The following is a 12,565-nucleotide window of genomic DNA, read 5'->3' as shown; positions in this document are numbered from 1 at the left end:
GAGTGTCTTAGCCACTGCAGACTCCCAGGTGTCCAGCGCGTCTCTAGGTACGTGGTGGGCGCTTAATATTTGGAAGAGGAATAAATGACGTCAGGCATAGTGTGTGCGGCGCTCTGTGCCCCTCGGAGGTGGGTAATTAATTGCAGTTGTAGCTGGAGGAGAGTGTCCTCACTTGTCGCAGTGTAGCGCATCTGAGACTGTATTGTCATTTCCTGAGTGATTTGTGAGGGTAGGGGCCCCGTCTGACTCGTTCACGTCTGAATGCATAGTGCCAGGTTCCAGGTCGTTGTAGATGGTCAGTTATTTATGGAATGAGAATGTGTGCAACACAGGGCCGAATGCGCAGACGAGTACTTGGGGATCAGAGAAAGCCTCATACCAGAGGTGTCAGTGGAGTCGGATTTTAAAGAATGAGCAAGTTTGATAGAGGAAATTTGGCAGTTTTACTGGGGGAGGGAATGAATGACTAGTGTAAAGGCGGAAGGGGTTAAGAGTTGCTGGAAATGGAGAGATACCTCTTTATGGCTGCAAGGTCCATCAGGGGCAGCTGCAGCTGAAGGTGAGGTCATCAGGACGGGGTTTCAAGATCGTCATGCGTGACTTGTGCGTTTGAATTTTATCTTGAGACAGTTGGGGAGTTATAAGACCATATTTTGGATATTAGAAGAAATCTGTAGGTTTCAGTGTAAGACTGAAATTGAATGAGGCTGTCCTTAGGTAATTTCAGTAGTAGAGAATAGAGAGGTTCTTAGGAAATAATAAAGCCACCAGAACTTGGTTACTGATTGTTTGAGAAATCTGAGAGTCAAATATGAAATCAGGTTTCTGAGTTGAGCAACTGGTGGGAAACTGTGGCCATTCACCAGGAGAGGGCAGGAGTGGACTCGGTTTGGAGCCTCTTGTAGCAGTGAGCTTTTTCTGATACGTTTTGCTAATGAGGAGTATCTCATGAAGAAACTGTTTTCTTGGAGGGTCTGTTCCTTTAATTACCCTCAGGTAACTTCTCAGCTTTTCACCTACTTCTCCTGGGCAGGGCAATTCTCTGCCTCTGAGAATGTGTGTGTGTGTGTGTGTGTGTGTTTCTATAACAGAACCAAATCAAAAACAATGTTTTTTTTAGGATTCGCAATTTATTTCACTTATTTTGTATCTTATATTTCTTGATGGTTTCTGCAGGACCATAAAGTGGATCCTTGAAATACTTGGCATTTTGCTGGAGAGTACCTGTTGGTGGACTGTGCTTACAGAGTCTAAAGGAGACTGGATTTCTGTTGGTGATACACATTGCAAGCAGGAGTAGCCTAAACGAGATGACAGCTGTCTCCCCAGATCCTCACATTCTGGTCTCAAGTGAACAGAAAAAAGTCTTTAGGATGGAGACTCCTGGAAATCCAGAAGCTCTCATGAAAGGAGACACTGCTGACCCAGAGTCTTTCAGACAGAGGTTCAGGTGGTTTTGTTACTCTGAAGAGGCTGGACCCAGAAAAACCCTGAATCAGCTATGGGAGCTCTGCGTTCAGTGGCTGAGACCAGACATCCACACGAAAGAACAGATTCTAGAGCTTTTGGTGTTTGAACAGTTCCTGACCATCTTGCCTGGGGAGATCAGGATTTGGGTCAAATCGCAACATCCTAAGAGTAGTGAGGAAGTGGTGACCCTAGTAGAGGATTTGACCCAAGTGCTTGAAGAAAAGAAAGGTGAGATTAATAGGTGAAGGGGGGAAGTGGGAGAGATTGTCTCAAAATAATGCCAGTAAACTCCCCAAAAGAATGTTTTCATTCAATAAGTGACTCTTGTGCAAAATGAAAGAAGCAAATTACTACATGATATTGCACATATGCTGTTCCACCTTAATACATCTCATAAATATTTTAAAGATTATTATGAAAAGTAAATACATTAAAGTAGTAGGTATATAGAATGAAAGAAATCAGATTTTATGAGCCTAGGAATTGAAGGAATATTTTAGAGGGTAGTGGGGGAAAGCTTGGGTTTCAGTACGAAACTGTATGTGTGGCTGTTTTGTGTTTGAAGGGTGTAGGAAAAACTTTTCCTTTGTTTAATCTGATCTTTTTCTCCAGAGTGACACATATAATAATTTTTAGTCTGAGGAGCCCATTTGAAAGGCTGAGTTGTTTTTTTCCCCTTCCTAGAACCGATCTCTCAAGATTCTGTTGTTTCCCAAGAGGAGAACCCTGAAGAAGATAAAACAGTTTCTGTTCTTCCAAATACTGAGGCCCAGGTAAGCTTCCTTTCACTGGTTTTTCATTCTTTTTTTTTCCCCAAACCATAAATTTTCATTCTTAAGTTAATTTTTAAATTGAGGTCTAGTTGACACCCAGCATTGTATTAGTTTCGGGTATATAATGTAATGGTTCGATAGTTGTGTATATTGTAAAATGACCACCACGGTAAGTCTAGTTAACATATATCACCATATATGGTTACAGACCTTTCATTTTTAAGTAAATACTCAATGAGCTCCTCCTGGGTGGTATAAAGACACTAGACTAATTAAGACTATCTCCTTTTCGTCTCAGTTTTCACATTCTTAGGGCTCATTCTTCAAATGCCATTTTACTTCAGTTATCAGAATTGGTCATACGTCTGACTCTAATAAGCTCAAAATTATTTACTAAAATCCCGCAATGATTCTTCATAAGACTGGTCAGGTGGAAATAGAATTATATTTCCTGAACATGATAAAAAAAAAGCATCTGGATAGTGTTGCAAAATAAAAAGCAGTCCTCACAATACCATTAAAAAGATAAGGATGTCTCACCTTACTGTATTAATGAGTATTTTCTGAATATTTTAGCCACTCCAGTGTGATAAGAAACAAATGAGGTAAGTATGGATATGAAAGAAGTTGTATATTATTTACAGATAATGTAGTCTTTTTGGAAAACCTCAGAGAATCAACTGAACCTGTACTGAAATTCATTTAGAGGCTGAAAAAAGTAGCTGATTACAAATCAGTGTTTTCTATATACCAATAATTTTCAGGAAAAAAATTCTTATTTGCAATGGTAAATAATAGTGCTCTAGTAGCCTGGTAATGGCTCTGATTACCAGGTAATGGCTCAGAGTGGACATGTATCAAGGACATATCTCCCTGATGTATATCTACTTCCTTGAGGAAAGGTCTTTGCAGATGTGATAAAATAAGGATTTGAAATGAGGAAATTATTCTGGATTGCATGGGCGGGCCCTCAGTGGCATTAAAGTGTACTTAGAGTTTGAACACCAGAACAGGAGAAAGCAACGTGAAGATCGGAGTGGTAAGGCTGCAAACCAAGGAACACCATGGAATGCTGGCAACTAAGGAACCTGGAAGAGGCAAGGAATGAATTCTCCCTCAGAGGGCCCAGTTCCACCAACACCTGGATTTCAGACTTCTGGTCTCCAGAATTTGGGAGAATAAATTACTGTTTTTTTAAGCCACCAGAATTATGGTAATTTGTTACAGCAGCCACAGGAAAGCTACTACAATTGCTAATAGCCATTCTGCTGTACTGACTCTCAAAATGTCTTGCTATAGAGGATGCTACGAAAAGTGTATTTTAATGATTAATTGTGCTTGTTTATAATTTAGAGTAATTGTAAATGTATGTTATTGAACACAGATCCTTGTTTGTTTGTGATAGAAAATAATTGCTACTTAGAATCAACTGAAAATTATAATTTGGAATATAGTCAGTGATGTTACTCTTCCATGTTTAATTTAAAGCCTATAGAACTTACATTGATTCTGCAGATTTTGGGATTGGGAAATGTAATTTGTGTTCTTCATTTAATATTTTCTGTTAATCCCAGAAATCAGTATGTTAGGGTAAATTTGATCAATGTTAGTCATTCCAGAGACTCCTTATATAGCATTTCACACCAAGGAATGAATGGAAAAGGAGGGGATTGCGGCATAATCTTGTTTTATATCACTTGTTATGGTGGTATAATAGCTACGTTGTAGTTTGCTTGCAGATTCTTAAAGACTTGAAAACCATCACATCTATTACTTCTCTGAATTCTTAGAATCTGTTTGGGAGTAACACAGTGCACACAGGCTGTCTTTGGTGTTCTAGGAATCCATGACACTTAAAGACGTGGCTGTCACCTTTTCCAGAGGAGAGTGGAGGAAACTGGAGCCTTCTCAGAAGGAGATATATAAGGAAGTGCTGCTGGAGAACTATAGGAACCTAGAATTTCTGGGTAAAGACATCTTCTCTTCATGACTTAGTATCTAAACTGAGTATCTTTTTGTCCACTAACATCGGAAGATAAGTGCTATTAAAGGTTTTGACTGAGTTTACAGGAGTCATATGCCTAAACCTTAAAATGGGTCCTAAAAATGTACTTTTATATAGTGTTTTCTAAAAAAAAAAAAGTCTTTGCTCCATTGAACTGAAAATGTTGAGCATCATTTTGCTGTCATCAAGGCCATACTGTCCCCAATTTTCTCCTCAAATTCCAGTACTGAAGTCTATTTTTGACAACTTCTTCTCTTCCCTGAAGAACTAAAGGCTATGAATGTTGGAGTGTCTTTGTTCTAGACGAAAAAAAGGCATTTTCTATTTTCTCTGAACAGGTTTTCCAGTTTCCAAGTTAGATTTGGTTTCCCAGCTGAAGTGGGCTGGACTGCCACGGCTGCTGCAAAAAGAAGTCTCCAAAGGTTGTAGACCAGGTGAGTTGGTGAAAAGTAGAGAAGGACATTGAAACAGTCGCCTACGAAGTCATTTGAAAGAGGTTGTGAAATGTTGGGTGGGCTAGGTGCTAACATAGATGATGAAAATTTCTGTCTTGCCTTCCTGGAATGTTCACTTTAATAGGAGAGACACTCAGTCTGGATCCTCTGAGAAGGAGGCCAAGATAGGCCACATCAGAGACTTACTGGGGGGGAATAATTCCAGGGACTGGAAGAGGCTGGGATTGCTATGAATGTGTTGCAGGTCTGATAGCTGTGACGGGAGAGGGAAGGATGGAAGGCTGAGTAGGAAGCTTCTTAGATTGAAGTGCAGGTTGAGAAGATTTTTACCAAAAATAAACCTCCCTGCCAAAGTCATCTAGCAGAGTCATATGCCTCGCAGAAATGGGCCCGAGTGTAATTGCCATTCTTGTCATTGACTGGGAGTACCTCTGGTGAAGTAGCCTTGGTGTGATGCTGTAGTAGAGTCAGTGAGCATCAACAGGGGCTTCAAGAAGTGCCCCAGAGGAGATTTGAAGGGCAAATTTCCATGGATGCCATAAATACAGAAATTAGGACAAAATGTGTTGATAATGGGATATATGCTATAATGATGGCATGTATAAGGAGCAATGGGAAAATACAGGAGCAAGGGCATAATTAACAATTGAGTCTTGAAGAATAAGTAGGAATCCATCCAGTGGACAGCATGTTTAGTATAATCCAGTTTTGTTAAAAGAAGAAAAAACGTACATATATATGTATATCTAAATGTATAGATATGGGGTTTTACTATTAATATTTGGAGAGCATTCATGTTAATACTGGTTATCTTTGAGGAGTTACATTTTTTCTTTATTCTTCTCTTTCTTAAACTTTAATAATAAATCTTTTTAAAAATAATTTTTAAAAATTATAATAAATGATTATTTATACATCAGTTGGGCTTCCCTAGTGGCTCAGACAGTAAAGAATCTATGTACAATGTAGGGGACCCAGTTTCAATCTCAGTGTCAGGAAGATCCCCTCGAGGAGGGAATCTACCCACTCCAGTATTTTTGCCTGGAAAATTCCATGGACAAAGAAGCTTTGTGGGCTACAGTCCATGGGGTCTCAGAGTAGGACACAACTGAGTGACTAATGCTTACACTTTCACTATATATCAATATTTTGGTTTATTTTAAGAAAAAACAATAAGTTACTTTGTTGTTGTTCAGTTGCTCATTCATGTCTGACTCTGCTACCCCGTGGACTGCAGCATGCCAAACTTCCCTGTCCTTCACCATCTCCTGGAGCTTGCTCAAACTCGTATCTTTTGTGTCAGTGATGCCATCCAACCATCTCATCCTCTGTCCTCCCCTTTTCCTCCTGCCTTTAATATTCTCCAGCATCAGGGTCTTTTCCAATGAGTTGGCTCTTTGCATCAGGTGGCCAAAGTATTGGAGCTTCAGCATCAGTCCTTCCAATGAATATTTAGGGTTTATTTCCTTTTGGATTGATTGGTTTTATCTCCTTGCAGTCCAAGGGACTCTCAAGAGTCTTCTTCAACACTTTTCTATAGTCCAGCTTCCTTTTTTTTTATTTGCCATGAGCTGTAATTTTGGATCTAACTGGCACCCCTTCTTCAGTTACAATGAAAGTGAAAGTTGCTCAGTCGTGTCCGACTCTCTGTGAGCCCATGGAACTGTATATCCATGGAATTCTCTAGGCCAAGATACTGGAGTGGGTAGCCTTTCTCTTCTCCACGGGATCTTTCCAACCCAGGAATCAAACCCAAGTCTCCCACATTGTAGGCGGATTCTTTTACCAGCTGAGCCACAAGGGAAGCCCAAGAATTCTGGAGTTGGTAGCCTATTCTTTCTCCAGCAGATCTTCCCGACCCAGGAATAGAACTGGGGTCTCCTGCATTGCAGGCAGATTCTTTACCAACTGAGCTATCAGAGAAGCCCCCTTTCTTCAGTTAAATTGCCAGTAAAGAAGGTCAGGAAAACAGCTTTAGAATTTGGGTTGGGAGAGACATATGCATGGAGAAACTGGGATAGTGGAGGGAGATTCAGGGCTGAACCCGTCAGGAGTAACTGCCTGGCCCTCACAGGAGGATGACGAAGACTTAGATGTCATCTTGTTGTTGGGGAGATGCCAGCCACAGTCCCGGGTGCAGGGGGTGCCCTGGGCCTCCAGGACCAAACCTTGGGCCAGAGCCGTGTACCTGCTGGGGTCATCGGGCTCATAGACTGACAGTACCCTCTCCACAATTAGTCCATCTTCTTAGCCCTTTGTTTAAGTCAACCTCTTGGCTGTTTACAGTGTAATTACACAAAGAAAGGACAGCAGTTATCTTCTTATGTTTAAGTAACATCTGGGAGAGTAGATTTGAAAATGAAATCTAAAAATGTTCTGAGTAAAATTTAGCAGCATTTGTATAAATACATGCCTCTCCCCACAAGCTGCTTATGTAAAAGAAGCATTATTTAGATGTGCAACTTATTTCAGTTCAGTTCAGTTGCTCAGTTGTGTCCGACTCTTTGCGACCCCATGAACCGCAGTACACCAGGCCTCCCTGTCCATCACCAACTCGTGTCTGTTGAGTTTACTCAATGGAGTAAACTCAAACTCATGGCCATTGAGTCGGTGATGCCATCCAACCGTCTCATCCTGTTGTCCCCTTCTCCTCCTGCCCTCAAATCTTTCCCAGCATCAGGGTCTTTTCAAATGAGTCAGCCCTTTGCATCAGGTGGCCAAAGTATTGGAGTTTCAGCTTCAACATCAGTCCTTCCAATGAACACCCAGGACTGATCTCCCTTAGGATGGACTGATTGGATCTCCTTGTAGTCCAAGGAACTCTCAAGAGTCTTCTTCAACACCACAGTTCAAAAGCATCAATTCTTCAGCTCTCAGCTTTCTTTATAATCCAACTCTCATATCCATACATGACTGTTGGAAAAACCATAGTCTTGACTAGACGGACCTTTGTTGATGGTCTCTGCTTTTTAATATGCTGTCTAGGTTGGTCATAACTTTCCTTCCAAGGAGTAAGCGTCTTTTAATTTCATGGCTGCGGTCACCATCTACAGTGATTTTGGAGCCCCCCCAAAATAAAATCAGCCACTCTTTCCACTGTTTGCCCATCTATTTGCCATGAAGTGATGGGACCAGATGAAAAGTCATTTATAACATACTGGAGAAAAAGTTTTTGACAAACAAAGCCATAATCAATAGCCATGATTTATAAAAAGCTCATGCAGATCAGTAAGGAACCCTGAGTCTGTTAGAAAAATGAGCAAAGAACTTCAACAGATAGCTGACCAAAATAACTTGACAGGAAGAAACTTTAAATAGCTGTGAACATGAAAAAAATGTTCCAAGTCACTGCTCAGCAATGTAAGTTACATTTAAAGAATAACACTATTTATTATGAATCAAATTTGCAAAGGTCTAGAGAAAAAGCATTTGGCTAGAGATGAGTAATCAGGTACTTCTGATCATGTATTGTGTGGTGATAGAACTTTTCTACCCTTTGGTTCAGTCACTTTTATGACTCACTTCTGAGGAAATATTAATCATTTGATAAACATTCCATACAGAAATAATTAGTAGTAACATTGATGTGATGGATTATTATATAACTCATAAAAGCTATCTTTATGAAGAATTAACCAATGAGGTAGGAATTATTTAAAAAGTAACTACATATTATATACATAGATTTTCTATCCTAAAGTATGTAGAAAATTTCTAGAAAAAATCAGGATTTTTAATAATGGCTAACTTCCACATCCATGTAGCATCAAGCTACCAGGACAGCTCCCACCCCTCTTAATCTTCTCCTCATTTCTTCTGATAAAGAATTTGGCCCTCAGTGTGATAGGCTGCTTTGGGAGCTTTCTCTTCCCCAGAACTCTATATAGTAGTCCTGTGTACCACATCATGATAGGAGCAACTCCAATTTTGTTTTTGGCAGCATTTATTGTATCAACTCACTGACCAAGGTCCATAGTTTATCCAGGTTGACATTTGGGCAAAAGTTCTGGTTCCTTGCTAAGTGGTAATGCGTCATACCAACTTGCCCAAAATTAATGTAGTGTAACATTTGTCCTTTAGTCGTGTCTGACTCTTCGCTACACTGTGGACTGTAGCCCACCAGGCTCCTCTGTCCATGGAATTCTCCAGGCAAGAATTTTGAAGTGGGTAGCCATTTCCTTCTCCAGTAGGTCTTCCCGACCCAGGGATCAAACCCAGGTCTCCCACATTGCAGGCAGATTCTTTACTGTCTGAGCCATGAGGGAAGCCCCAAATTACCTGGGTGATATTTGTCAAAATTGATCCTGTGGTGACACATGCCACCAGTGTTACCCTGGCCTCCAGGACGTTTCCAGTGTTTGCTGTGCCTGTGGTTCACGTGGCCCTTAAGTTTCCAGATCTTTCTTAGTCTGGATGGCATGTCGGCAACTGAGACCATAGAGGGAAACCCCCATGAAGTCTTCAGAGCTGTCCAGTGTTTTGTTTTTTTATAGTTTTCTGGTTAAAAATAAAAATCAGTCTTACGAAAGTGATACTGTAAGCTCATGATTAAGAGCCCAGATGAAAGAAAAAAACAAAAAAGAGCCAAGATGAATGATAAATAAAGGAATTAAGGTTCAGACCTTATTTTCTTGGGTTCCAGAATCACTGCAGATGGTGACTGCAGCTGTGAAATTAAAAGATGCTTGCTCCTTGAAAGAAAAGCTTTGACCAGCCCAGACAGCATATTAAAAAGCAGGGACATTACTTTACTGAGAAAGGTCTGTATAGTCAAAGCTGTGGTTTGTCCAGTAGTCATACATGGATGTGAGAGTTAGGTCATAAAACTGAGCACTGAAGAATTGATGCTTTTGAACTGTGGTGTTGGAGAAGACTCTTGAGAGTCCCTTGGACAGCAAGGAGATCCAACCAGTCCATCCTGAAGGAAATCAGTCCTGAATACTCATTGGAAGGACTGATGCTGAAGCTGAAACTCCAATACTTTGGCCACCTGATGCGAAGAACTGACTGATGCTAGGAAAGATTGAAGGCAAGAGGAGAAGGGGACAACAGAGGATGAAGTGGTTAGATGGCATCAACAACTCTGTGGACATGAGTTTGAGCAAGCGTTGGGAGCTGGTGATGGACAGGGAAGCCTTTTGTGCTGCAGTCCAGGGGTTGCAAAGAGTCGGACACGACTGAGTGACTGAACAGAACTGAAGATTCAGAGAGGAGCCATACCTTGAGAGTATGGTGTTAGAGACTCTGGGACTTGAACCCTAGACTTTACCAGATTGTTATTTTTGTGCTAGTGAAGGCGCACAAAATTCAAGGGGTTGAATTCTAGGCAGTCTGAAGCATTAAGACTGAAAAAACAGGACTGAAAATGCAGTCCTGTCAGGGACAGTAAATAGATGCCTGGTTAGAATATCCACAAGATTGGTAGGGGGCTGGTGGCTCAGTGGTAAAGAATACACCTGCCAATTCAGGAGATGCAGGTTTGGTTCCTGGATTGAGAAGATCCCCTGGAGAAGGAAATGGAAACCCACTTCATTATTCTTGCCTGGAACAGTCCATGGGATCGCAAAAGAGTTAGACACAACTTAGCAACTAAGCAACAAGGTTGGTAGGGCCAGCTGGGTGGTAACCTTTGAAAGTCTAACATAGATGTTATTGCATGTTTGTGATGTGATTAACATTGTCTATAAACTTAGTGGTATTAGGCTGCTTTGAGAAGAGGCAGTGTGGTATAGGGATCAAGAGAGTGGGCTTTGATGTCAGACTGGGTGTCTCTAGTACTTACATGTGACCTTGGGTAAGCTAATTACAATTCACTCTGTGTGATTAGTTGTTATATCTATAAACCAGGGATGATGACAGGTCCTACTTCATAGGGTTATTGTGAAAATTAAGTGAAATTTGAGTAAATTGCTTGGTATGGGACCTGGCATTTGGTAATTATTCAATAAACACTTGCACTGTCATATTATTATTTGGAAAGAGAATAAATTGATGTAAGGAGAGTAAGTTTGAACCTATTACAGAAATTGCATCTCTAACTATAAAGCACAAACCTATCATCTTCCTCAATATTTTTCCTAAACTTTCAGTTCCCCCAGTTTCCCCATGTCACTTGTTCCTTCCCTGCTTTATGAGACTCTGAAAATTTTCCAGGCCCTGTTTCTTACAATTTCTATGGTCTTTGTTCCTATTTCCAAATGCAGCAGCTTTCTTTATTGCAAACAGGAAATACTCTGTTTGTTATTTCTTTTAGAGTGTGAACTTGGTGGTGGATTGAAGGAATCTGGCGGAAGTCAAGATGTTCTTATGGAAGAATCGACTTTAGATAAAATAATAGAAAGGTATCTAATGAGTGGCGATTGTGACTCAGTGGGAGAATCCTGGAAACGTTATGGCAGATTCGAGGATGGTTGTAGCAATAGGGAACATTCACAAGGACAAATCACACAGAAGAAAACTCATGGGAGAGGCAGTAAGGGTGAGGAATTTGATCCAGAAAGGAGTCCCTTTGGAAGTAGCTTCAAACCACCTTCGGATCTAATTAAACATCTGAGAGTCTACTTAAGGAAGAAATCTCGGAGGTATAATGAAGGCAAGAAACCCTTTAGTTTTCATTCAGACCTTGTTCCAAACCGCAAAGAACACAGTGGTGAAAAGCCAAGGAAATGTAACGAAGGCAGGAAAGCCTTAAGTCACTCTTCTTCTCGGACTGAACATCAGAAACATCAGAAAAGCCGTTCGGGGGAGAAGTCTCAGAAGTGTAGTAATTGCGGAGTAGCCTTTATTCCAAGCTCATCCCTCAGTAAAAAAAGCTCCTCTACATGTGAAAAATGTTGGAAAGGTTTAGGTCAAGATACAGCCATAGATAAAGAAGAGGGAACTGAGACTGGAGAAGGAACCCATAAATGCAGCAAATGTGGAAAAGCCTTTGGCTATAACACCTCACTGACCAAGCATAGGAGAATTCACAGTGGAGAGAAACCCTACATGTGCAATGAGTGTGGAAAAGCCTTCAGTGACAGCTCATCTCTCACGCCACATCACCGAACTCACAGTGGAGAGAAGCCCTTCAAGTGTGATGACTGTGGGAAATCTTTCACCCTAAGTGCCCACCTCATTAAACATCAGAGAGTTCACACAGGTGAGAAACCCTATAAATGTAAAGACTGTGGGAGGCCCTTCAGTGACAGTTCATCTCTTATTCAGCATCAGCGAATTCACACTGGAGAAAAACCCTACACATGTAACAACTGTGGAAAATCCTTCAGTCACAGCTCATCCCTTTCTAAACATCAGAGAATTCATACTGGAGAGAAACCCTATAAATGTGGTGAGTGTGGGAAAGCCTTCAGACAGAATTCTTGCCTTACCCGACATCAGAGGATTCACACTGGAGAAAAACCATATTTGTGTAATGATTGTGGGATGACTTTTAGCCATTTTACATCTGTAATTTATCATCAGAGACTTCATTCAGGAGAAAAACCCTACAAGTGTACCCAGTGTGAGAAAGCCTTCCCTACCCATTCACTCCTCAGCCGTCATCAGAGAATTCACACGGGTGTCAAGCCTTATAAATGTAAGGACTGTGGAAAATCCTTCAGTCAGAGTTCATCTCTCAACGAACATCATCGGATTCACACTGGAGAGAAACCCTATGAATGTAACTACTGTGGGGCAACCTTTAGCCGGAGCTCAATCCTTGTAGAACACCTGAAAATTCATACCGGAAGGAGGGAGTATGAGTGCAATGAGTGTGAGAAGACATTCAAAAGTAATTCTGGCCTCATCAGGCATCGGGGATTTCACTCTGCAGAATAATTCTTGGAAATACAGTGAGGTGCGGGGTGTGGGTTTACACA

At 41.0% G+C, this 12,565-nt stretch overlaps 1 protein-coding gene and 1 pseudogene across 1 annotated transcript; one reads left to right on the top strand and one right to left on the bottom strand.

Moving 5' to 3' along the window:
- The first annotated feature begins 338 nt into the window (after window positions 1-338).
- On the top strand, window positions 339-12,565 carry ZNF483 (zinc finger protein 483). Its single transcript, XM_061163231.1, has 6 exons — window positions 339-350; window positions 1,248-1,698; window positions 2,155-2,243; window positions 4,084-4,210; window positions 4,587-4,682; window positions 10,957-12,565. The coding sequence occupies exons 1-6, from the start codon at window positions 339-341 to the stop codon at window positions 12,522-12,524; spliced, it is 2,343 nt and encodes a 780-aa protein (XP_061019214.1). The 3' UTR covers window positions 12,525-12,565.
- Window positions 8,447-9,123, bottom strand: LOC133070999 (large ribosomal subunit protein uL15-like; annotated as a pseudogene).

The sequence above is a fragment of the Dama dama genome, chromosome 16, assembly GCF_033118175.1.
Source record: "Dama dama isolate Ldn47 chromosome 16, ASM3311817v1, whole genome shotgun sequence".
NCBI lineage: Eukaryota > Metazoa > Chordata > Mammalia > Artiodactyla > Cervidae > Dama > Dama dama.
The sequence above is the reverse complement of the archived record's forward strand: the minus strand, read 5'-3'. Positions and strand labels throughout refer to the sequence as shown.